General features: G+C 42.8%; 1 protein-coding gene across 9 annotated transcripts in view; it reads left to right on the top strand.

The window, feature by feature from the left end:
* LOC111596276 (homeotic protein antennapedia) overlaps positions 1 to 25,655 on the top strand; it is a 100,530-nt gene extending 74,875 nt beyond the window's left edge. For 2 of the 9 annotated variants that reach the window (XM_030222747.1, XM_023310438.2), the window contains exons 2-6: positions 11,922 to 12,167; positions 12,226 to 12,972; positions 13,116 to 13,154; positions 13,250 to 13,496; positions 24,989 to 25,655. In XM_030222747.1, the coding sequence (XP_030078607.1) occupies positions 12,352 to 12,972; positions 13,116 to 13,154; positions 13,250 to 13,496; positions 24,989 to 25,239 (1,158 nt within the window). In that variant the 5' untranslated portion in view covers positions 11,922 to 12,167; positions 12,226 to 12,351 and the 3' untranslated portion in view covers positions 25,240 to 25,655. Of the gene's footprint in view, positions 1 to 11,921; positions 12,168 to 12,225; positions 12,973 to 13,115; positions 13,155 to 13,249; positions 13,505 to 24,988 lie in introns of those variants that run through there. The other 7 variants (XM_030222749.1, XM_030222748.1, XM_030222750.1 and 4 more) reach the window with 7 other exon arrangements.
* The last annotated feature ends 286 nt before the right edge of the window (positions 25,656 to 25,941 follow it).

Here is a 25,941-nt window from a genome sequence, read left to right as displayed (position 1 = left end):
AAAATGGAAAAACTTCAATAGAATAACTTGCAGGCCGATCAAACGAAAACCACCCTACACACACATAAGCACACTCATACACATACACATACATAGGGGCACAGTTACCCCGTGGACGGGGTTGTTTTTCCGTTTTGCGCCATGCGCCTGTGAAAATGAAAATGAAAATGAAAATCCACCCGAGCTGTGCGTTGCTCTACGATTACGATGTTTTAATGCCATTTTTAGTTTTTCATCCATATGGCCGAGCTGCCTGGCCGCCTGTGAGCCTGGCCAGCTGGACGAACGATTCGGCTTATCGGGGCTGGTCAAGCCAGGCTAGGCTAGGCCAGGCCAGGGTGTTGTCATTAGCTTCTTGGCTGAGTCGCTTGTTGCGTTGGCTATGGTGCATTGCAGATTCCTCGTTACGGATTTATCGCAGCACACACTCACACACACGACATTGACTACTCCCGTGGGCAAACAACTTAATCTGTGTATCTGTATCTAATGTGGGGACAACCCGATGGCCATGGCCATCGAGCATATTGTATCTACAAGTAGTTGCTGCCACTGCGCCACGAAAATTCGATAGCCAAATTGCAGTTGAAATGTTTCTATCGATTTAACAGCTGCGTTTCGCAGAGACGGGGCTAACGTCTAGAGTTTGATTGGACTTGATTTTGGTTGAATTGAGTGAATGAATATTTGGAGTGTTGATTGCTGCGCTTAAGGCAAAGCAACGAATAAGTTTTTCCTAGAGACAGCATAAAGCTTACATTTAGAAATGAGGTAGGCAATATCAATTGATTAACCGTTAAGTCCTTCAGTATGAATGATATGGAAATTAAAGAGTATTTGTAAATTCTTCTTGTCATTTAAATAGACCGATTGATATAAATAGCTTCCAAGATTTATTAATTAATTAATAGTAGCAGTATTCATATTTACAATAGAATAACAGGTTTCTCCTAAGATATTGATTCTGTATATTTATTAAATTTATCTCGTAAATATAATGCAAAGACTTAAGTTATGAACTCAAGAGAATTGGTACTGAAAATCATTCAGATATTCAATAATTATTTGGTTATTAATAGCTCTTTAGTATTCGAAGATCAAAGAGGTGATTTGTTTTGGAGTATCTTCATAAATATGTCATATTTTTCCAAATTCCCAAAAAGTTTATTCCACCTGCATTATGGTTGAAAATTTAATTAAATTAAACTAAATTGTGAGTGCATTTAGAGTAAATACGTTTGCCCTCGGCCATTTGTAATAATTAAACTAAATGCCCTGCTGGCTGGGGCAGAGCTAACAAGGGCGGGGCGGAGAGCGGGGGAGGCAGTGAACGTTTCTGTTATTTTTTTTAATTAGCTGGCGACGCCAATGCCAACCGTTGCCAGCCGTCGCCTGTGGCATCAAGCTCGACGTAGACCGCGGTGTTGCAACACGTGCACACAAAAGCTGAACTGAGGCGTGGCCAGGCCCCAGCCCAAAGCAAGCCAAAATGCCAAGCCAAAACCAAGGCTCAGCCCACAGGCCTGTTGGTTAAATCCCCAATGGGACCTCCACGTTTCATTTTCGGCTTCGGTTTCGGTTGCTGTTTTGCGGCTCTGTGAATTAACCGCGCGCAGCAACAGCGAAAACTACTTTGGCAAGGTGTCAGCTGCGCATTAGGCACAATCCGCCCCCACTCCCCACTAGACCGAATCTAGATATTGCCCGATTCCCGACGAGGCCTGCTAATGGGCGTGTTCGTGGCGCAGGGCGGTGTCGCTGGCAGCTCGTCATGTTGCCAGCTAATTTCATGAAAGTTGACATAGAAGCACATGTGAAATCAGGCAGAGGAGTTGGAGATGGGAGGCAGAGTGTAGGCGGGTGTCCCGCAACAATGCCCAATGGAATTGTTTCATGTGTCGTTGTGTTGCTTGCGCTGTGCTCTGGCTTTGACTAAATTAACATTGACGTGTGCGTTGTTGTTGTTGTTCCAGTTGTTGTTGCCACATGTGCCATTTGGAACAGCTCGTTGCTACGTTCCTGCATTTATATATATTTTTTGTTATTTTGTTGGTAAACCAAATGAAATATTCACACATTTTCCATTTTATATTTTGACTTGTAGTTGTCGCTCCATGTTATATTTTTTGTATCCAGCCCCGATCCTTCCTACAGTGTTGAAGTTTTTGCTGCCCTATATGAATATAACATTTGTGTGTGTGCTTTTTGCGGGCAGCATATAATTATCATATCATAGAGCAGAGCTTGGGTTAAGCAGCGCAGGGATTGGGCGGTCCGGACGGTGAGAGGAACGAGTCTCGGGAGTGCAATGAGCGCGTCCTTTTAAAGGGATTTGGGAGCCGAACACATTAGCATAGATAGAAGCGAGTGGGGGTGGATGGAGCTTGGCGGACGGGCTGCTCGCTATGCTGTCGCTGACTTAATGGCAATCAAATGTAGCTTGAAAACAATTGCGCATTTGGGTTTAAGTAGAGCTTAATAGAGTTAGTAACAGAGAGTTTTGCGTTGAGCACATACAAATTTAACTTTTATATATATGTATACAAAATATTCCCAGCCAATTTCTGCGTTCATCAAGGCATTGCTTAAGAGCGTCAATGAAGATTTCCTTTGGTTTAAAATTCAATTGGCGCCTAACCAATTTAAAGTCTATCTTTTATTTTTGGGTCAGCGCAAATGAAATCAATTAAAAGCCAGCTTGCCGCTGCGCCAGCTATACGATACAAAGATACAAATAAATATAGATACAAAGATACATTTATGAATTGCTCAGCTCGATGCTGAATTAGGCCGCTTGCATAGCTGCATTTTTCACACAATTCACTTAGGCAAACACTTCGAGCAGCTAAAGACACAGTTGCGTTTGCACTTGCAGATACAGATAGATATACAGATACAGATACACTTGTGTGAGATTTTCTTAGTGCAGCTGATTTCTCAGTCAAGTTCAGTTTGCAATTTGTTTTTGGCGCGCATTTGATTTGCATTGTTGCTGCTGCTGCTGCTGTTGGTGTTGCTCTCGAGGCATTTCACGCTGCGCTGCATTTTCTTTTTGTCGTTGTCAGGCGGCGGCGCCGACGCCGACGCCGACGCGGGCGCGCCCGAGACGGAGCCAACGAGCCATTGCCAGACGGAAAGACGAGCTGACAGGCGGAAAGATGAACATTTCAGGCGAGGGGCTGGCACGGGGCAGCAGGAGATCGAGGGGTACGAGGGACTGACAAAAGCCAAGTCAACTCAAGTCGTATCACGGCAACAGCCAAGGCGGTGGGCGGGTAGGCGGAGGGAGGGTGCCTGCTTCTGGGGCGGTCGCGTTTTCCATTTCGTTGAAGTGGAAAATATTTTGTAAATATTTTCGTGTGCGTATGAATGTGTGTGTGTTTTTTTTCGCTTTTCCTCGCTTGTTTTCTTTGATTTTGTTTCGTTTTGTGCGGCTGCCTCCGCAGTTGTTATTTTTGTAAAGCTGCGAGTTTATTTTTTGTGTGGCAGCCCCCACCGGCAGCCCCTCGACAGTCGCTCCGCGGCAGCCGCTTGTTGTGTTTTGTATTTTTACAAATATTTTGTGTAATCTTTAAAGCAGACAATGATGACAGCGACGACGATGGCGGCATTTTGTGTCACATCCTGAAAAGTGTTCTCTCATTTTGTTGCTGTTGTTGCTGCTGCCAAAGTATTTAAGCACGTGCGCACAGTGGGTCCAAGACGGGCGTATGTGCATGTGTGTGTGTTTGTCTGCGTTGATGTGGCCCTGGGGCGGCAAAGGCCGCCGGCCGCATCCCTTTCACCAAACGTATCTAAGTATCTGAGCTGCTGTGTATCTGTATCTGTATCTGTATCTTACGCTGAAATGGACTCATATTTCGCGACAGGGCTGTTAGTCAGCAATTCAGTTTGGCCCCGAGCCCCGAAGTCAGTGAGCCTGTCATGACATTCACTGGCTCTGGGCGACTCTTTTGCGTTTTGTTTTAGCATTTCTGCTCATATTCTCTCCCTCTCTCTCGCTCCTGCTCTGTATTCTCTGAATAAAGCGACACAGTGTAGACAAAAAGAAAAAATTGTATATAGAACAAAAGTTTTGCTCATGGCCTGTCGCTGTCAGAGAAGTGTCAGGCGGCAAGTTGAATAGGACAGGGATAGAGACAAGGCGACAGCATCAGGGCAGGCAGGCATTCAGGCAGTCGACATGCGATGGGAAATGGAAATGAAATAGTTGGTTATGGGGCGATGGAGGAGGAAATCTCAACGATTTGAATAAGTAAATAAGCATCTATATGGATCAGGCAGTGGATAGCACATGGCTGCAGTTGACGGTGACATTGTTAATAGGACTAAAGAAGAGCACAAATAGCGTTGAAGAATCAAATACCCTGTAAAAACTCGAGTGTCATTAGATTAAAATTGAAGCTAAAAGTATGTGATTCCGGGATTATAAATAAATGTAGAAATATTGATAGATAGTTGAATATATTGATTAAAACAGAGATCCATCTCGAGATGCAGACATAGGGCAGATAGACATATGACCTACTATAGTTAGATACGTAGATAAGCTAGATATATGGATAATAATTAGATAGATAGATATAGATACAAATATAAACAGCTCGACTGACCGAGCCACAAGTGTTAACTGTAACTATCTGACTAGACCCGGAAAAGAGTATCGAATACTGTCCAACCTCTATGCTTTACATCACAAATAACTTGAGCTTTGAGCTTCTGGCTTTGGCCTAGTCTTGCTGTGTTGCTGTGATTCCCACACACGCACACGATCGTTGAGTAATTGGTCAATAAGACGTCATCGCAACGAGCTGCAATGTCATACAGATTGTTCGATATTAAATTAATTGCAGGTTTTTTCAATTAGATTAAATAATGTGATAATTACGTGTTGTTTTTTGACAACTCCTGGCGGCAATCACACTCTACGCCCCGATAATCGCAGCCACTAACTGACAATTAGCCAAAGACTCGTTTTCTAAATGTAACTGGAATGACTCAAGTAAACGTGGCTACTCATTTGGGCCCTAAAGGCAGTCGCCGTCACGTAGGCAAGGTTAATTGCTCTATTTCGGGCCTGCGGATGACCAATTTCACGGCCTGCACGCCTCAGGTAACCTATGCGCACCTGTGGCCCACAGTGCTCGAGGCCTCGGCCGTTTCTTACGCAATTTTCTCTTGGAAAACAACGAACAATTGCATAGCTCGGCATTGGTTCTTATGCAATTCCAACTTTCACCTCGTCTCCCGCTGATTCGTTGCGCTCCGTGGGAAGTCAAATTGTTATCTAAGTCAGGTTCCTAACTATTTGACCTTGTATGTGTCCTGCTTGGATGTAATTCTCTTCAGCTTGCAACGTTTTAAATTGCATATGATAAATATGTTTCAAACAGACCTAAGAAAAGAGGTTAAGTTATATTTATAAAAAAAACTATTAAAGGCATTTGGGGTCTAGAAAATTGTAATTTACTTTGACTAAATGTTTTAAGTATAAAACTTTTTGTTAACTTTTTAAAATGTATAAAGCATTTACTAAAACATTTTTTAAAAATTTTATTAACTTTCCCATACTCAAAAGGAAAAGAAAAAGAAAAGTGAAAAGTAAACAGTGAAAGTGTACAATTCTAATGTCCCGCTCTAAGTGATATATTATATCATGCATTTGGCAAACAGAAAGAAAAAGCATTTAAGCAGTCACCTTCTGACCTTTTGCATAACTCAAATATCTAACAGTTAATGCGCGAATTGGACTGGCTTGCTCGGTAATTCCAACACAATTTCAATGCTCATTAATTTGTTTCGTCTGCCGTATTTCAACCATAAAATGCGTTATTTATGGTCAGTGCCTGCAGTTTAATGTACCACATTAGCTATAAGGCAGAAAGAAATTAACAAAAAATATAAAAAATTATGTTCACTTTCATTTGGGCCATAAAATGAAATTTAATTAACACCTAAAACTTGAACAGGCATGAAAGACAGAGAGGGAGAGAGGGAGGTAGAGAAGACGGAACAAAAACTTACTTGCAAATTGTTGACAACACTTTAAGTAGTCTCTGGTCAATGGTCATGCGGTGGTTCGGTGGTGCGCACTTGGATCTGCACACGAAATTATAATTTTCACACGCAATCGCAACTGGGCACTGGGTGCTGGGAACTGGGCAACTGAGAAACTGGAGTTGGGGCTGCTTGGAATGGAGTCTCTTGTAGCGACTGCTGTTTGTTTTGTGTATTTCCTTTTCTTTTAGTGCTTTGTCTTTTTGTCTGGCCCCAAACGCACTTAACAATTCAATTGTGGCAACGTATTACGAGAGCGGGCAGCTGGCGGGTACTTAAACGTGCTCTCTCATTATAAGACAACAACAACGACGACAACAGCAGCAAAAAAGATGGAGAAACAGACGACAAGCGTTCGCATTTGCACTTAACAAACACTCGATAAAGCTGCAACAGATCTTAACAGAGTGGCTTCCCCTCCCCAACTCTCAACTCCCTCCTTCCTGCGCCTGCTGTGCGTGAGCTGCAGCGTGCGTGCGTGAGTGCGTGTTGTAGCTGGCCCTGGAATTGTGGCGGCGGCGGCGGCTGCGGCTGCGGCTGGGGCTCCAACTGCGGCCATGCGCATGCGTGCGTTGCGTTTACGCATTGCTCGGCTTGTAATGAAGGCATTCCTCATTACAACACTGATGGAGGACAACAACAGAGCGCTGGTCATGTTGTTGCCAATCAATTTCCAATAGGCGAGCATTGCTCTCTCCTCCTCTTAGTGCTGCCAATCAACGGCAACAGATGAAGTCCAGTGTGGACAGTACAGACAGCGCACAGGCACACCAGCATCCACTTGACTTGATCGTTGCCTGGTTCCCTGGCGCGTTATCACAACGGGCAGCAGCCGCCGCGGCAGCAGCAGCGCAAGATTGATCGATCGCTCGATGCGACGGGCCGTGCCATGTTTGCGATGGATGATTCGATATGATCGCAAATTTATGTATTGTGTACATTGTCAGCATTTTAGGCATAATTACGAGCAATGGCAACAATCGTCTTGTTTGACTGATCGATGGACTGCCCCTCCGTCCGCCTCCCGCCTCCGATCTACCCCTTCCGTCTCCCGCAGCAGCGATCATTAGCAATGCAGTTCACTTTTAATTGCACGCACTCACATATTATTGGCCAGCTTGGCTGGGCTTTGGACTCATGTCAACTGCCCTGGGACTGGCTTCGACTCAGCTGATGTCTACCGGCGCAAATGTGTCAATTAGATTTATTATCAGTTCTTGTTCTTCAGGTTTCAACATATTCTCATATTCCCAACTGGGCTGCAGTTGCACTCGATGCAGGTGCCTGGACACACTGCACACTGGGCTCATGTCCATTAGTGAATGCTAAATAGGGCCAATTAAATGTAAGAAATACGTCTCCAGCCCTTGCTTCATTTGGCCAAGTGCACAGAGTGCTAAGTCAAGGTAGCTTCACTTCTGACTCGCCCTTTTTCTTCTCCAGCTCTTCTTTGGCTATTCCAGCTCTTCCCAATTTCCAATTCAAATGCAAAACTTTATTTATGAACTGGCAATCGTCAAGCGGCTGACATTTTTATTATCAGCGGGCAGCGCGCGCGCTCCTAAAACCCAAAACGTAGCCAGCTGTTGGCCACTTTAGCCCTTCGTAAAGGGCCAACACAGCAGTCGTATCCCTCCCCGTCAATTGATAGCCGGACTAGCCAAGCGTCGCGGACGGCCGCGTTGACAAGCTCAATTTCCAATCGCAATAAAACGCAGCACTCGAAAAAAGATAAATGTGAGAAAAATGCAGGCCTCGCTGGCTCGCAGTTCTCAATGCGTCCGCTCCCTGCCCTGCCCCGGCCTTCCCTGCCCTGCCGCTTCCGTCTTGATCGCCGTTTGCCTCTTACGCTCATTCGTCTTTATGCAACACCGTCGCTAAATCGCGTGGGCTTATCCTCCAACAGACCAGGCCAGACCAGACCAGACCAAGCCGAGCAGCCGACGAAACGAGACCAGGCCAAAACAGACCAGGGAGAGGACCTGCCGTCGCGTCTGCGTTTTGGTCCGCTTCAAGTGCTGAAATTTATAGTGGTAATAAAATTTTATTTGCTCCTTTAGTTGATGGCACAATAAACTCTTCTGGCATTCGGTCTGAGCACGTGCTTCGACTTGCCAGTCTCTGTTTTTTATGCCCTCTTAACTACTTACAAGTTTTTTGTTTGTTCGCGCTAAACAAAATGAACAATATTTCAAGGTCATTTGCTTAGCGTTTATTGATAGTTAAGATAAATAAATGCGTGAGTCTAAAAATGTGTTAGTTTACTACGAAATTAGCAATGGAAGTTGTGTGAGTGTCTAAATATGTTTATTTATGCAAATATAATTGGCACAAGCATAGTCAGCCTTCAATTCAGTTCACAGATAAGCCTCTTGTTGATTTGCCAAAAGAAATTCTCCATATAGTGTTAACGAACTAATCCGTAATCAAGGTGGATCTTAATAATAGCTCTGTTTTAGTTGGCAAAGCCAATTAGTTATTATTTAAATAAAATGCTAAACAGTAATTTAAGCAACTGGCGCAGCCGAGCAGAACGATTTCAATTTGGCTTAATTGAGAGGCTTTCGTGTACGTCTGTGCTCCATCTTCCTTGTGTAACTCGCCCTAACTACCTTTTGTATGTTGACCGTTACCTTGATTCATGGCTCCTCTCATTCTCTGTCTCGCTCTGTCTCTCTGAAGATGCCGACAAGAACAGCAGCAACAACAACTGTAAATAACAAAGGCGACGCCTTCGCATGGCCGCTATGCAAAACTATGAAGAAGAAGCAAGCAACTGCGACAGCGACGCCGACGCCGACACCGACGCAATCGTAAATCAAAATGGCTGCAGCTGATGGCTGAAGAATGAAATCATTCATTTTCATTCCATTCCATCATGAGAAAGCGCATGCGTGTGAGTGAATCGGTTTCGGCATCGTGTTGATGGCTGTGTCTGCACGTGCCTGTATGCGTGCCAATGGGTGCGTATGTGTGTGTGCTGATTAACTGCATTGCCGAGCTCTTGTTATTGTTGTTGTTTGTCGCCTTTGATGGATTGGCTGCCATATGCGTTGCGCTGCTGCTGTTGTTGTTGTTATCGTTCAGTTCTCAAATCAGCTGTAGAGGGGCCTCCGTTGTCGTTGACGACTTAAACAGGTAACGGTACTGCCCATATGCCATGCGCAATCCCGTTTCTCTGTTTGAATGTGTTTGCGTGTGTGAAAGTGGGCTGGGCTTGAAACTATGGTTGTTGTCTTCGCTAATTGCATGAGTATATGCACAGTGGTAAAAATCGGGTGATAACTGCTGATAGTTTTCAAACCATAAATTGGTATTAAAATATATAGCTTCAAATACTTAAGTGGCTAGCGAACACTGTTGACTGGAATAACTTTCATATTGTAATTTATTAAATTGCGTGAGGATTTCAGTTACTCTCACACCAATGGATCTTGTTTGAGTCATTTTCATTACTTTACTTTATTGTTTTCAAATCTTTATATAATTAATTAGAAATGACAGAGTTTATTTATAAATTAATACCTAACTGTGACATGTCACTATTGCATAATGTTTCTGTTTTACAACTATTGCATTCAGCAGAGTGTAAGCTGTCACAGTTCGTTTGTAACTTAAGGGGTGGCGCCACATGTCAGTCAACTAAAGCGACATCTGTCAATAAACACTCAAGAGCTTCAATTTATGGCCGCAAGAGGGCAAAAACCACTCGCCTGAAATTATGCAATAACTTTACTTTACTTATTTTTGTTGCCTGCTGATGGGCAATTGTTGCTTAAGCAAATGATTTTAAATTGTGTTAATTGTTTTTCATTTATATTCATATTTGATTAATTATTTAACATAAATGAATCAAGCTGAGAATCAATCGAACAATCAACCTATAGATAAAAAAAAACAATTAAAGCCTTACGTTCCGTCCTTTATTTTCTGCTGAAAATCTTTTATTGCAAATCAAATTTTAGCATTTGTTCACTTGAATAAATCACATCAGACAAACATAAATCATAAAGTGAGCACACACACAACAGTAAGTGGCATAGTACAACAGCAGCAACAACAACAACAACAACAACGGCGTCCACACAAAACACACATCAGACATTATTATCATCTCGCTTGTGCTTGACTGAATTTCTTCGCCCCTTCAGCAGTCACGGCCAAGGCTGCTGTCTCGCTGGTGCCGTTTTTCCACTTCCCGCTCCGCTTCTCCCATTCCACCTCAAGCACCACATATCTGATAACCACCTACATATCGTATACTCGTTTATGGGAATCTCTATAGGCAATGCGAGCCACCGAGCACCGCATCCGTTAGCTATTGGGTGGGTGTGCTGGCCTTTGGGCCTGGCGCAGCTTCCTTCCGGCTGGCATTGTCCTTTCGCGCCGAGCATATCCTCCCGCTCTCCATCAGCGGCCAATGTGTAATTGAAAGGGAAGCTTCGGCTTCGGCTTTGGCGTCGGCAACGACAGTGGCAGTGCCAGTGCCAGCGGCAGCGGCGCAAGAAATTATTTCGTTAACAAAAGCGAAATAACGGAGCATGAGAGAATGACAGAAGGAGCAGCAGCAGTAGAACACAATACAAATATAAGCGACGAGGAATGCCAAAATGAAAGACGAAAACGAAAAGTAGGAGGAGAAGGAGGGAAAGGGCGAGAGTAAAAATATGCAAGCGACGCTTGTCGCTGAAATATTTTAAAGTTTTACATTTTCTCTCTTTTTGCGCTTCGGCCGATTCGCAAAGTTGCAAAAGTTTCATTTCCGACAACAAGTTACCGTTAGTTAGTTTTTCGGCAGGGCTGTCGCCACCATCAAAGCAGAGTGGGAGAGGGAGCGAGAAAAGTAGCTGCATGCATATATGCATGGCATGTAACGTGTGTCTCTGTCTATCTGTCTGGCATTGCCAGCCTCTGTATGAGTGTCCCTCTCTTGTCTATGTGTGTATGTTTGTCTGTCTCTGTCTCTGTCTGTCTGCATTGTTCGAGTTTTGATTTATGAGGTCAGAGACTCGTGATAATGAGCCAGGAAATTAAATCACTTTGACCGGAAGGATGTCAGGTCAAAGGGGGATAACACAATTGATTTCATATTCATAAATTCAACGAATGTTGTCAGCCTGTCAGCCGGCCAAAACCAATGAATGATATTTCAGTTAGGAAAGCCAAAAAGAACCGCCAAATGCATAACCAACTATGAGTGTGAGCAAGAAGATGCGCTGCGCACTCTTAATAGTTTCCTTAACTGATTATTATGATTACTTGAACTATAATGAAAATTATGAAAAGTGAGATTCTGATTGGATTGTTTCAAACTAAGCCCGTTTCACAACACTCAGCTCAAGAATAGTGCTGAAAGCGGAAATATTTCTTGGAATCTGCTTAAGTGAAATAATAATCTCTTATAAACTTTATAAGCTCTAAATACCTTTGACTTAAAAAAGAGATATTTGAAGATACTTAACATGGAATACCTATATTTTCAATAGGTACAGTGACAAATTTGTATCTCCTTACATTTCTCCCTTTGTCTGCCTCGTTTTCACAATCCTTCTGTTTTTTACTGCCCATTCATCTCTCTCTGTCTCTCTCTGTCTGTCTCTCTCTCTCTCTCACTATCTCTATGTCTACCGATCTATCTCACTACTTATGCCTTTGCTCTTCTGATCACTCTGATCTGAAGATTTCAAGAACTTTTCATAGCGTAGCATAAGCAATTTATCAGAGGTTTTGCCCACAGAGCGCGAAGCACATGTTGTTTCAAGCCCAAAGCACATGTCTGACAGAGTTTCGAGCGGCACTTTGAATAGAAACTTTGAGCGACAAACAACTAAACAAGCTAATGCCTTTTCATTGTCTAATTGCAGAGTTTCAAAATCAAAATTGAAAATAACAACTAGAGGTTAAGGCTACTTAAGGATTTAGGCAACAGCAATTACAACACCAACGGATTTTCTACCAAATTAGGAGGAAGCGAGAAGCCAACACAGCAAACAGAGGACGCAAATCAATTTATACCTCACCCCCTTACTCAAACACACCCACACACACACTCATACACTAAGTTTAAGGCGCAACTGTACATTGTACTTAAGTGTTCAAAGGATATTTAGGTAAGTGTTATTGGTGTGCGAAGCGTTCTCTTGGCAGAGGTGACTAATGTCCTTGCAGTTTACTTTGTATATAGGAAAGTAGCTAAAAGCACACGGAGTCGAGTCACAGTCACTAGCAACTAAGTAAGCGCTATCAACAGTAACAGTTCGAGGCAACAGTCAGGAGTCAGGAGAAACAACAAAAATGACGATGAGTACAAATAACTGCGAAAGCATGACGTCATACTTCACAAACTCGTATATGGGAGCGGACATGCACCATGGCCACTATCCGGGCAACGGGGTCACCGATCTCGATGCACAGCAGATGCATCACTACAGCCAGAATCCAAATCAGCAGGGCAACATGCCCTACCCGCGCTTCCCGCCCTACGATCGCATGCCCTACTACAACGGCCAGGGCATGGACCAGCAGCAGCAGCAGCAGCATCAGGGCTACTCGCGCCCCGACAGCCCTTCGAGTCAGGTGGGCGGCGTTATGCCGCAGGCCCAAACAAACGGCCAGCTGGTCCAACAGCAGCAGCAACAGTCACAGCAGCAACAGGCGCAATCACAACAGCAACAGCAGCAGCAGCAGGCGCAACAGGCGCCGCTGCAGCAGCAACATCCTCAGGTGACGCAACAGGTGACACATCCGCAGCAGCAACAGCCCGTCGTCTATGCCAGCTGCAAGCTGCAGGCAGCCGTTGGCGGCTTGGGCATGGTCCAAGAGGGAGGCTCTCCACCACTGGTCGATCAGATGGGCGGACATCATATGAATGCGCAGATGACGCTGCCCCATCACATGGGTCATCCGCAGGCACAGGTAAGTTAGTTCATGCCTTAGAGGCCTAGTGGGTAGCTAGTAATGAGCCCCGCCCCCGCACATAATCCTAGCTCTAAGCTCAACGCCTCGCTTATAACATTCTAAACGCTTCTTTCCATCTCTTCCGCCTCCGCTATTTGCAGCTGGGCTACACAGATGTTGGTGTTCCCGATGTGACAGAGGTAAGCGGCGAGCAACTTACTTTATGCTTTCACTCACTTTATACTTCTTCTTGGTGCTGGTTGCCTTGCCTAACTCGATCAATACACTAATCTAGATGCATTCGCAGGTGCATCAGAACCACCACAACATGGCTATGTACGGCCAACAGCAGACAGGTGTGCCGCCGGTGGTTGCACCGCCTCAGGCGATGATGCATCCGGGCGCAGGACAGGGGCCGCCGCAGATGCACCAAGGACATCCCGGACAGCATACGCCTCCATCCCAAAATCCGAGTTCGCAGTCCTCAGGGATGCCGTCTCCACTGTATCCCTGGATGCGAAGTCAGTTTGGTAAGTGTCAAGGAAAGTGATCGACAATTCCACGAAACGTATTAAGTGGAATTTTTCTTCTTCTTATAGTAGTGGGTTGCTGTAGTTAGTTATTTGAATGTAGTTTAACTAGTCATAGTCGTAGTTGCATACCAACCAAAACCATCAATCAAAAGAAACAACAACTCTTTGATGAATAACAAAAACGAAGTTACTTTTCTTTCCACTTTACTTGAAAACATTTACAGCGATTTCTCTCTACAAAGGATTTTTATGTTTAAATTGCCATGACACGGGTTGAAAATTGAGCCCTTAGAATGACAGTTGCTGCATCGATCTGTTCGTTAAGTCTTACTCACGCTCACTGCTTGTTTTATATAATTGAAAACTGCTTTAGCAAGCAGTGCGAACTGCTTTTTACTTGATTTAGCTGCACTGCTTAATAAGCTCTATTCAAATGGAAATATCGAAACGTTTGAGAATTTTTAAGATAAAAACTGTAAAATGTCTTACAAAATATTTTCAAATTATTGCAATATTCAATTGAAAAAAGACAAATTGTGTTTTGGCTTATATATTAAAACTACATTTCTTATGAAAGTTTCAATAAAGAAATGGTTTCATTAATAAATTGAACAGAAGTATACGATTTGCTATAAATATGATAAATATATTTTTAAAATTTATTGGTACTTAAATACTGCAGACAAACGCTAGTTAACAAACATTTTAGTTACTTTATTAGACTTCGAAAGTTAAAAATCGTTTTGAGTATCAAACTAAACATTTTTTATAATTTAAAAAATTCAAATGCAACATTGTTCATTATCGGCTGCCCTTCAGATATTTCACTTGCTATATATATCTATTTAGGCAACATTTGCTTACTTGCAATGCCGAAGCCCAAACGTTTGCCGACCTTGACACGTCCGAGTAATTTCACTTTATTGCCTTGGCCAATCGTTCGCATTAGTCGTAATCCATCTGCAATGAACGCAAATACACCGTCCCCTTACCTGACATTTAGTCAAATTCGCAAATTTCCGACAACGAAATCCATGAATGCACTGGCAAAAAAATAAAGGCTGCGACAAATGTCACGCAGTGTGAAAGAGGTCGAAAGAGGTACAAACATGGGTCAGATTCCGACTTCGAGCTCGACTCAGTCGTCACAGAAGGCGGTCTCCCGAATAATGCAAATTGACAATAGTTTTGAAAACGAAAGCGAAAAGGTTGCAAAATCGGAGCGTAACTAATCCGTAGACGATTTCCGTAAAAGGCTCTGGACTCGGACATGGAAACAGAGCAGGCAGCAGGCGGTTTAACGAAGGATGCGTGCGAGTTGCATAAACACAACTTTGTGCAGCTGGGATTGACAAAACCAAGTGTAGAAGTTCCCTTTTCCTTTTCAGGCGAGTGAAAGTGAAGAGAGAAAGAAACGCAGAGGGAGAGGCAGAGAGGGAGGTGAGCTTAAGTGTTGGTCTGCTGAAAGCACTTCCTTTTCCTCTAATACAGCCTTGTCGTTGGTCATTACTAAATCGCCGCCGAATTGTTTGTCCACATCGAGGCTCAGGCTCAGGCTCTGGCTCTGGCTCGGGCACAGGCTGAGCGTTTTTTCTCGCTCTTCTTTTATTTCGCTGCCTCGGCCAGATTGAGATGTAAAGCAGAATTGATGAGCGCCATTAGTTACACGTTATGTGCAATGGATGCCATCAATTTATTAATCTCCAGAACACGCTGCGGCCCCATGCTCCACGCTCCATGCTGCATGCCGCCCCATGAATGGGTCCGACCTGGACCTGGCCATAGCCAAACACTTCGTCGTCTTAATCCAGCCACTGCTCCTTCACCCGCCTTCCACCTCCACCTCCTTCTCCTGCTCCAACTGTGGCGTGCAAAAAATACAAGAAATAAGAAAAAATTGTGCGCCTACAAAAAAGGCAACCAGCCCGCTGCGGTGACATGAAGTTTTCTGCTTCTTTATACACTTTTTTCTTTTTATATTAAAAAATGAAACAGAGACAACGCCAAGCAGCGACTCGAACCTGAGACCCAACAAAAAGTGTCTCCCGCGGAGGGTGCGGCCCATGGACCGACTTAGACTTGGGCTCCAAGCCGAACTTAAAGTCGAAGTCGAAGTCGGAGTTGGAGTCGAAGCACTCTGACTGTGGCACAACATGATCTCGAGCTTAAGTTACGATGATTAAATACATACGAGTTTCTTTTTGCTTAGCTTTTGCATTCAACTCCTTCTTCTTTTTCTTCTTCTTATTGTGAAACCAACAAAATAGTTGCGACAGTGGGAAGAAAATTTAAAAATTACTTCGTTCGATCTCGGTTAGTGACAACTTTCATGAATTTAATATATAACAAATTGCGCAGAAATGGAAATTCTTCTTTAGCAGCAACTAAAAAGCTTTCTTTTTAACACTCGTTAACTAAATATATCAAAATCAGTATTCAACTGGCTTCACTGTGCTACAAAATCTGAGTGCCAACCCTAAATAAGTTCGTAGCCAAGTCGGAGCTTAAAATCCAGCTCAGATAATGTCTATGTGACTTAACCTAAACCTTTCTAGTCTACTCTGTTAGCAAAAGCTGTATCAAAACTTTATGGACACCCGGATAGACTGAAAACAACTAGTTAATTTTGAGCTATATTTTACACTTTTGAAATTAGCAAAAACAATTTGAAACTCTCTCTGATTCTTAGCCATTATTCGCCAGGCCTCTCCACTGTAGCTGCTGTGCGACTACTTAACGCCTCGTCATATTTCACGCGGGCATTAGGCAAATAACTAAAGAGTGCCGATCGTGACTGGCGTCCTAGAAGCGCTCCCCATTCACAGGCGAGAGGTGGGGCGCGTGCATTGTCGCTGCAACAAAGCGCGATTTCAATTAAGTTGTAACTCATGAACACAAAAAGGAAGAGGCAGCCGGAAAGAGCACAGTCAGCAGCCCCAATCGCTGCTCCAGACCGAGTGCAAGTTCAAGTCCAAGTGCAGCTCTCCCGCTGCCCCTCTCTCTCTCTGTGAGCGTTGCATTTAGCTGTGGCTGTGTTAATGTTGTTTTGATGCTGTATTGGAGAGTTGGCAAAAGTTTTAAGTTGGTTTTTGATAATTTGCTCATAAGCAGCAAAAACTTGCGGCCTTTGGCTGCCATTGCCCCATCTGCTGCGTTCGCCTTTGCCTTTGTCGCTCCGCGTTGGGTCATAAATTTAAGCGAGTCAACAAATATTTGCAACAAGTGGTTCTTGGTTCAGGTCTAGCCAAAAGGCAAAGCCTGTTGTCTCCCATACCACACACTTTTTTATAAATCTAAATATAAACGAATGTGTAAGTTAAAAGAGAGAACTTTATCTCTTCTGACCTTGTTGCAATGTTTATCTATCTAAAAGTGTGTGAGGCGAGCAATGAGTTTTCATTTAAGGAATGCAATTATTTACAAGTCAGATTGAAACATTTCAGTATTACCTTGAATATATTTTAAATAGCTATATAGTCAGATACTGAAACAATTTGAAATCATAAATAAGTTTTACTGCTAAAATCCCTGCTCAAAGTCTTATCCCGCAATGTCTATAAAACTCTAGCTATTTTTTCATATTCATTTCAATTTTAGTTTGATAATAAAATCTTTATTTTGTTGATATGTGTTGATGTTTGTTTTACACCTAAAAGCCGATGAGCATTGCTAGTTTCTAATATTATAATTGAAACCAGTTTGCCGCTTTGTTTCAAGAACAGTTTTCTGGAGCCTATATATGTCTAAAGAGTATATCAATAATGAGAGTAAAATTATATAAAATTGAAAATCAGCTTAAGCCACAGCAAGGCAATGCACTATTTTTATACATTTATACATTCCATGGAAGTAATCAAATATAGATTATATATAGCTCGCTCCCCTCCCATCGAGTTGTTGTGGATACTTTTAATCCAATTGGTAAACGTAGAGTTTCTATAGCTCATCTATATTCCGAGTCGTTGAAGGCGTTCGGGTGGCAAACAACTTTTCAATTCTTTCGAGTATGAAAAGTGCACTTCATTGTGCGCATTATGTGCGACAGCTCCCAATCTCCCATTATGGCTCAGCCCCAACCCCGGGCACAGTTTTGGTTCCATGTCAGTGTCAGAGGGCGCAGCACAATGAAAAGAACTTCTCGCCAAAAAGTTGCACATTGGATGTCAGCCCGTCTTAGCCCTGCTCCCGCTCTGTCCGTGTTGTCTGTGTAGTCTGTTGCAAAAGTTTTTTACGGCTCCATGACTGCTACGTAAAACGTTGATCCCCGGCCATCATCCGCTGGCAGGGCACAGGCCCTGCTCCGCTCGCCTGCCTCCTCGACAACCAGCACTTGGCGCTGGCTTTGCAAAGTTTTGCCGCGCTCCTTCGCAACGACTTTGTTGTCTGTTCTCGCTGCACTTAATGTGCCCGATTCAAGTCGAGTCGAGTCCTGGCCGGAGCTGGAGCTGGAGCTGGAGCTGGAGTTTTGCTAAGTTGAGGATTTGCGCGCAAACTACTTTTCGATGGCAGCGCGAGACATTTGAGACAACAACTACTTAGGCAGGCGATTGCCCTGGCTTATGGCGCTGTCCACTGGCTGTGCGGCGTGTAGCAAGTGGCATTGTGTTGACGCATTCGCTGCCAATCCACGAGTAGCTGCCACCTTCCGGCGCGCAATTGAGGCGTGCGGATCAAAAGATAATTTGCCAAATGCGTGAAGATTTTTTTAAAAATATAAACCGTAACCACAGCCACATGGCTGCCCGCACCACCAGCTCAACCACTGGCAGCTGACACGGCCTGTCAAAATGTAAGCGACAACGACAACTGAGCAAAAAGAAAAAGCAAAATACAAAAAAAAAAAGAAAAAACAAAAAATGACACAGGAACTTTTGGGATTTCCATGTGCGGCAAAAAGTTTAATAAAGCGCAGCAAATGCGAAAAGGAAATTTCGCTTTTATTCCCAGCTCCCCACTGCTCACTCCCCGGACTCACCCTGAACGCTTCTTGGTCAGCATAGAGGAGTAGTACAAAAATAATGGCAACAGCTCGCCAAAGGTCCTCGGGGTATTGCCCCGAGGCATCCACAACTACAACAGCAGCAGTTGCCTCGCTTGTGGGTGTTGTTGCTTTTGTTCGCATTCATTCATTTCACTCAATCGCAGCGCTGTTTTTGGATTCCGCTTCTCGTCTTTTTGTATTTTTTTATTTTGGGATTTGGCCAACCTTTTTGACAAATTACGAATATTATTCATGCAGCAATGAAGTGAGGTAGCTCTCTCGTGGTCTGTCCAACAAACAGAACTTGCCCAGCGAACAGAACCAGCATCAGAGCCCCAGCTGTATCCGTATTCCTCTAGCCATAAGGTATTCAAACCAACCAGAACGGACAGAACCCTTAATCAAGAAATGCGAATCAATTCCAATTCGAAATAGTTGCGGCACATGTAAATGGAAATACATATGTATTGAAATATATTAATAATAATTAATAATACTCTAATTGTTTTATATTGTATAGTCAGAATATTATTTCAAATACAAAAAAAAGTATTAGAAATTCTATAAATATTAATTATTATTGGGCCATAAATTGGGAAGCAATAATGAAATATGAAATTTAGAAAAAATTATGAACTTCACATCAAATTCTTGTTAATTGACAATAAAACAGCAAAAAAGAATATTAATTTAGTTAAAAAAATACAAATAATTGAACTTAATAAAAAACTATATTTTTGGTATCTAATTTTATACAAATATCAATTAGGGATATTAAATTTATTAGAAAATTATATAATTCATGCATTTGGTTTCCGATTCCATAATTTTGTAATACCCTGTTTTAATACAATTTGTTATATTTTTTTTATTATTACACCAAATAACAAGGTTTTTATATCGTGCACAGTTAAATACATTCACTTATTACGCAACTCAGCTTAAGATTTGATATAAATACTCACTCAGCTGATGCTCAAGACCATCTTCGCTTGCTTGTTCAATCTGAGACCTGCTAGTTGATCCGCGTAGTCGTCTTCGTCGTCAATGTCAAGCCACATGTTTCATGGTTCCGCTGGCTTCAATGGCCGACACTCGCGCCTGCCATGATGGAACAGGCGCTCAGCTGCTTGACCGACAGCCAGCGGAGGAGTAAGCGAGACGCAAGGCAGTCAAGCCAGCAACAAAGTAGAGCGAACGAGAGCGAATCGGCTCTCGGTCTGCCTAGGGATATATGAGTGCTAGTCGCTCGCCTGTCTGCCTGACTGCCTGACTGCCTGACTGCCTCCCCCGTTTCCCCTGGGCTGTTAGTGCTCGTTGCCGTCTCGCATAGCATGTTTTAGTCAGCTGTCAAATATTTTGACATGGGTAGCCATGGCCAGCCATGCAGCCCGAATTCGAATCCGAATCCGAATACTCGAATTCAAAATGGGGAACATAGAAAAAACCGAACTCTGCGCCAAACAATATTCGTAGCTGATATGGGAATAACTAGCTGCAAAATACCCTGTAAAGCATTTTCAATGAAAGTAACTAATTCTTATTAGTAATGGTTAGTAAAGTGAAAATGGGAGTGGCAAATACCCAATACCAGATGCTTAGTAATTTATCTGCTTAACATAATGTATTCGAAATATCACAGTTTAAATTAAGCTAAAGCTAATGTCAGAATACCCTGTACTGCGTTTTAAATAAAAGTAAACCGGAAATTGTTTTGAATTGACTGATTTAAAAATACCCTATAATCGACATGAAACAAGGTTAGCTCATTTAATTTAATAATGTGTTAATAAAATTGATTGCTTGAACATTTTGTAACACAGACCCTGTTACAAACCGACTCTAACTTCAATATACCCTATGCACGTAGGGAAGCTTAGTGCTTATAAAAAATGAGTTAAGCCACATAGTTTATCTGTTTTGCCTTTGTTTAAACGATAACTAACTAAAGTTTAAGGCCTCCTCACCGCTCCCTTTGGCTGCTTTATGCATGCGTCTCTAATGAATGCATTCATAAGGCAGACTCCTTGTCCAACCTATTTTTTTTTCTTTTGCGGTCCTTTATGCTCCGGTTGTATGTGTTCCTTTTTTCGTTTCTGTCAACTTTTGTCGATTTTTAACCCTCTTAAGTGCTTAACAAGTCCCAAATTAAAAAGTCGCAGCGTCTCCCGAGATTATGGCCAGCAAAAGGGAAAATGAAATTAAAAATGTTTATATAATAAATGCTCTGCTGGTCAATGGTAATTTTTAATTGTTGACGTTTACCTCTGCTACCTCTGCTCTCGTTGACTTTAATTAAAAAAGGAAATTGTAGCGTGCAAAAAAATTTTCAAATAAAAAAAAACAAATCTGTCTGTCCAGTCATCAAATCGCGCATTCCGCAAACCTCGAACTTCGACTCGGACTAAGGCAAAAAAGGTTTTTTGCGTTGCCAAGGGCGAATTCTTTGCTGAAAGTTTTTCCGCAGCAGCAGCAGCAGCTGGAAAATGTCAGAATGCAGAGAAATGTAATGAAAAAGTTTTGCTATGCAGATATGGGCCTCCACGCTGAGGTTGCGCTAATTGGCAACTGTGTCAGCGACTGTTGCTCCCCGCCGCCAGGGGGCGCTGTTTATATAGTGCAAGCTCATCGCCTGACTCGGCGAATTTGACTGCGCTGGCGATGGTGACATCACAAGCAACGACTGCTCGCATGCCACACACGAACATTCTTGACTCTGGGCACAGAATTTATCAACTCGCGGGCATAAACAATAATAATTTGCCAGCATTTGTTGTAGCGGCTCGCGCGTTTGTCCGTAATTTCCGCAATTAAAAAAACATTTACTCGCATTTGATGTGTGCTTTTGACTTTTTTCTGTTTATTATTTCTCAGTTTGTGTTGTTGTTTTGTTTTTCGGTTTTTGCTTTTCACCTTTTTGCCAAGTGCATTCGCATTTTTTACCAGCTGCCGCCGCATGACATGCAAGTTTGACAAGCGCTCAAGCAAACGACCACCGACGACGACGACAGCTATGAAGGCTCTGTCGTGCAACTAAAGGTTACAGCGAATGCAAATTATGAATATAATTGTTTTCTTAGCTCTTGCCACTCTGCGAACGGCATGTGCAATAAATTAGCTATTTAGTGGATCACTTGATTGCTGTGATCAATGAGTGAAGCGAAAGTGTGAAGGGAATATGGAATTGAATAGAAGAAGTCTCCAAATAGGCTATAGTCACGGAAGTTATCTCTTCATCGATGCTAAATTTCTTACCAGCCAGCATTCTCTTGAGGTATGAGAACACGATGAAGTCACTAACGGGCAGGTCTGGAGAATACGGCGAATGCGGAAGCCATACGAAAGAAAGCCTCTTTGAGGTGTCCACTGCGTCGATCTCGGTTCTCATTTTGTCCTCATTTTATTTCCCTGGTTCCGAAAAATGCTTATCAAACCAAGCCTATACATATTTATGAGAGTTTACTGTACTGTGATGCAGCTTATTAATATAAATAAATATATTCTTTATATATCAGAGTACTTCAAAATGTTTATTTGAAGCTTAAAAGAAGAATCTAAGCTGCATTGGCTCTGTTGCTGTGTTGATGAGGGCATTCCCTTAACTTTAAAACTGTTATAAGCAATACATCCACAAATGTGTGTTTTATTGAAGACGACGCTTAGAAAATACTTCTTCCTCTGAAATTATATACAGTCTTTAAAATCTGTTTCTTCTCTCAGTTTTAATTCTATTATCATAAAATTTTCAATTGATCCATTTGTCTATTGCAGTAAATATGCATAAATTAAACAATTTGCACCCCTTTCTATACTAAGCGAGTTCTAATTTTTATCTCTTTGAGTTTTTTCATGTTTGTTTATTTTTTTTACTTTTAGATAATAATAATTAGTTTGCGACTTCAACGAATTTCATAAAATGTTGTAGTAATTATTTTAATGGTTTCCTTTAAACGTTGCGCTGTGCAATCGCTCACACACACACAATAATAGTAGTGTAATTGTGTGCACATGGCGGAGTTGGTGTGCGGGGGAGGGAGGGAGAGAGAGAGAGAGGGAAAAATGGAATAAAATCCATTATGGAGCAAGAAGTAAAATGGTTAAAATGGTGGCCTAATCGCAATTTAATTACAATACGCTTTCATATCAAAAAGCATTAATGCCAGCCAAACAGGCAGTCGAGTGAGTAGCTGACCGGTAGTCGACCACTAGTTAGGCGTGCGGGGAGGGCGTGGCACGTGAGTTGCGCCACATTCGGCGCCCCGGCCACAGCTTAGTTGAGTGCGTATCGCTACTCCTGTTCATATTAATTGTTTCACCTTAATTATATTTCTCGTAGTTGATACGCAGAGCCCGCCCCTACGCCGCACAAAGTGCCCCATTGCCCCAACCCCAGCGACAGCCCCATCTTGTGGCTTGCTCAAAGCGCCATTAATGCGTTTATAATAATTTTTCAGTACTCAATTTTGAGCGCATTGTAAACTGGGCGCCGCACACCATCAAACAACAAAAAACCTATACATATATATTTATACACATATGTACATATGTGTGTATATATATGTATATACGTATTTGGTTTTCTTGGCTTTTGAGTGATGGCCGCATGAAATGTGCAAAGGCATCATTAAAAACTAATTTCAAGCAGGCAAGAGGTGAGCGCGCCCGCTCTTAAATTGCCAGTGACCAAACGATATATAGCCCCGATTCCCGATCCTCCTCACCACTCTCGCAGCGCTACAGTCTAACCGTTCCCAGACGTCACCGACTTGTGAGCCATGAAGGTGTTTTTATCAATTAAAATAATCATTTATTTGCGTTGCATGAGTCGGCCATGCAGTCGGGTCTGCCAAGGGGTCGGGGCCGCGCGCTGCTAATTAGCTCAAGTCTTAGCTGTGGGCAAACTGTATTGCGAATGAGAACATAATATCAGAAAAATATCATTATTCAAATATATTTTTGAGGATAACTGAATATCCCTTTTATCAGTTCGGAAATCTAAGCCTACGCTTAAAGCTGCTTCTGCGCTGTGCTCGACTCTTTCTAAGGCGTTTAATCCTCGTCTAATACATAGCTGAATTTGAGCCAAGTCGTCAGCTCTAGCAGCGTCTGGCCAAGAGAAGGGTAACAAGAAAAAAACACGCACGCTTTTTACCACAAATCTCTCAAGTTTTTTCCTCGCTTTTTTTTGCCGCTCGTCTAACTGATGATGATTAAATGCGAACGCCTTGGGTTATAGACATGGCATCAGTTGTGTCATTTAAAAGAAGGTAGCAGCCTCCGCCTCCCTCTCTCTCAGCAGCTCGGACTGCCTGCGGCCGCCATGGATCTGCCCCCCTCTTGTGCTATGAATCGGATTCGCGCGCATTAATGGCCGACGCATAAAAAGAGCTTATGATGTAATGACCCCCTAGCCAGGGAGGGAGAGAGCGAGAAAGAGTGAGAGAGGGAGGAAGGGGAGTAGAAAAACGCATTGAGCAAGACAAATGCTGAAGATGTTATTAAAAAATAGTTAAGCAAGTTGAAACGAGTCGAGCCGAGCCGAGTCGGGTTCGAGTCGAGACGCCCCCGTTAGAGGTCTTGAGAGTTCTTCAGGTGATTTTCCACATCCCAGCCATTTCCCTTTCCGCTGACCAGATCGAGGGTGTAGCCAAGCGCCACCCAAAGCTCACACGCTAGCTGACCATTTGCCAGCGGTAGGCATTAGGGGGAGAGCGGAGCTAGGGACTGGGAGTGGGGGGCTGGGGCAATTGACAATTATATTAGTTCGTATTATTTTTGACATATTTTGTGCGGCATTTGTTATGCTTTGCTTTCATTTTTTTGTTTGTTCTGCGTTTTTTTGTCATTACGAAAATTATAATTATAGTAAGTGTCATTAGGCGCTTAGCTGGTTTTTGGGGCGCAGTAATTATTCCAAATTGTTTTACAGTTACTCGACTACCGTCGACTGTTTTGCAGTGAGTCCGCCGCAAACCCGTGAAACCCGCAGACCTTTTTGTAATTAGTTAGACTGCTCCCCCATAGCCCGACAGCCCGACAGCCCGACAGTCCGACAGCTCGGCTGCCCAACTGCAACTGCCCCCTGTCCGTTTGTCCATGAAATCTCTCTTTCTCAACCTTAATCCAAAAGAGCTGCCGAACCCCTTCGCTGTCCCCTATCGGTGCCTCTTGGGTTTCTTTTTGACAAGTACAAATATCTGAATTCGGTAAGGTCGTCTTTTAATCAGGCTCGCCCTACGCTGCGTGCGTCTCGCCTCATGTGGTTTCCAGGCCTGAGATTGTGCTTGGGTCTAGAACAAAGCCCGCAGCTACGGATACCTTCGCAGATACCTTCACTGATACTGATACACACATGTTGATTGTGCCTGCGTTTCTGATCACTCTTTGAAGTTGTTGTTATTGGTGTTGTTGTTGTTGGTGTATGCACTTTTAGTTACCGTTGTTGTTGTTGGAATTTGTATCATTGTGCATTGTGCGTTGATTTTAATTGTGAACTTTTTGTCTTTCTCGCAACCAACAGAGCGCAAACGCGGCCGCCAGACCTATACACGCTACCAGACGCTGGAGCTGGAGAAGGAGTTCCATTTCAACCGCTACTTGACGCGCCGACGACGCATCGAAATCGCGCACGCTCTCTGCCTGACCGAGCGCCAGATCAAGATCTGGTTCCAGAACCGACGCATGAAGTGGAAGAAGGAGAACAAGACGAAGGGCGAGCCCGGCTCCGGCGGCGAGGGAGACGAGATAACGCCACCCAACAGCCCCCAGTAGATGCAACGCCTCGAGCGAGAATATAGCGGGGTAGACGTTCATGGTGGAGTAGTCCAAATCCAAGTCGAAGTCCAACTCCAGGGCCAAGGCCAAGTCCATGTTGAAGGAGGAACAGCGAAGCCAGCGCAAAACTAAATGAAATTTCAAGCTAAATACAATTTACAATTTATGAATTTGTTTTGAACTATCCAAGAGAGGACTATCTGCGGCGTTGCTAGAGTGCAGCGAAACAACAGTGAACACTGAACACTGAACACTGAACAATACACAACAACACTAAACTACAAAACACTACAACTTAGTTAATTGTTATTATTTTCTTTTTATTATTTAATTTTTACAAAATGCAAATGGAGAAAGCGTAATAAGTTAAATAAAAATACAATTAAAGCGTAAAACTCAACAAAACCAACTCATGTGACCTCAGATTAAATAAGCTATATATATATATGTGTATATATATGTATATGTAGATATGCACATGCATATGCATATACATGGATATACTATGCGTAATAACTAATATAATACGATATAATAATAACTAAAACCTTATATATGAAACATATATACGAGCGAATACTATATACACACAATAACATTAGATCTACGCGTCCTAAGTGTAAAGCATACTTTAATACATAATATATATATATGATTAATTTATATAGTGTAATACTGTATACCACACATAAACCTATA

This window comes from Drosophila hydei, unplaced genomic scaffold, assembly GCF_003285905.1.
Source record: "Drosophila hydei strain 15085-1641.00,03,60 unplaced genomic scaffold, DhydRS2 tig00000063-arrow-pilon, whole genome shotgun sequence".
NCBI classification, from domain to species: domain Eukaryota; kingdom Metazoa; phylum Arthropoda; class Insecta; order Diptera; family Drosophilidae; genus Drosophila; species Drosophila hydei.
The sequence above is the reverse complement of the archived record's forward strand: the minus strand, read 5'-3'. Positions and strand labels throughout refer to the sequence as shown.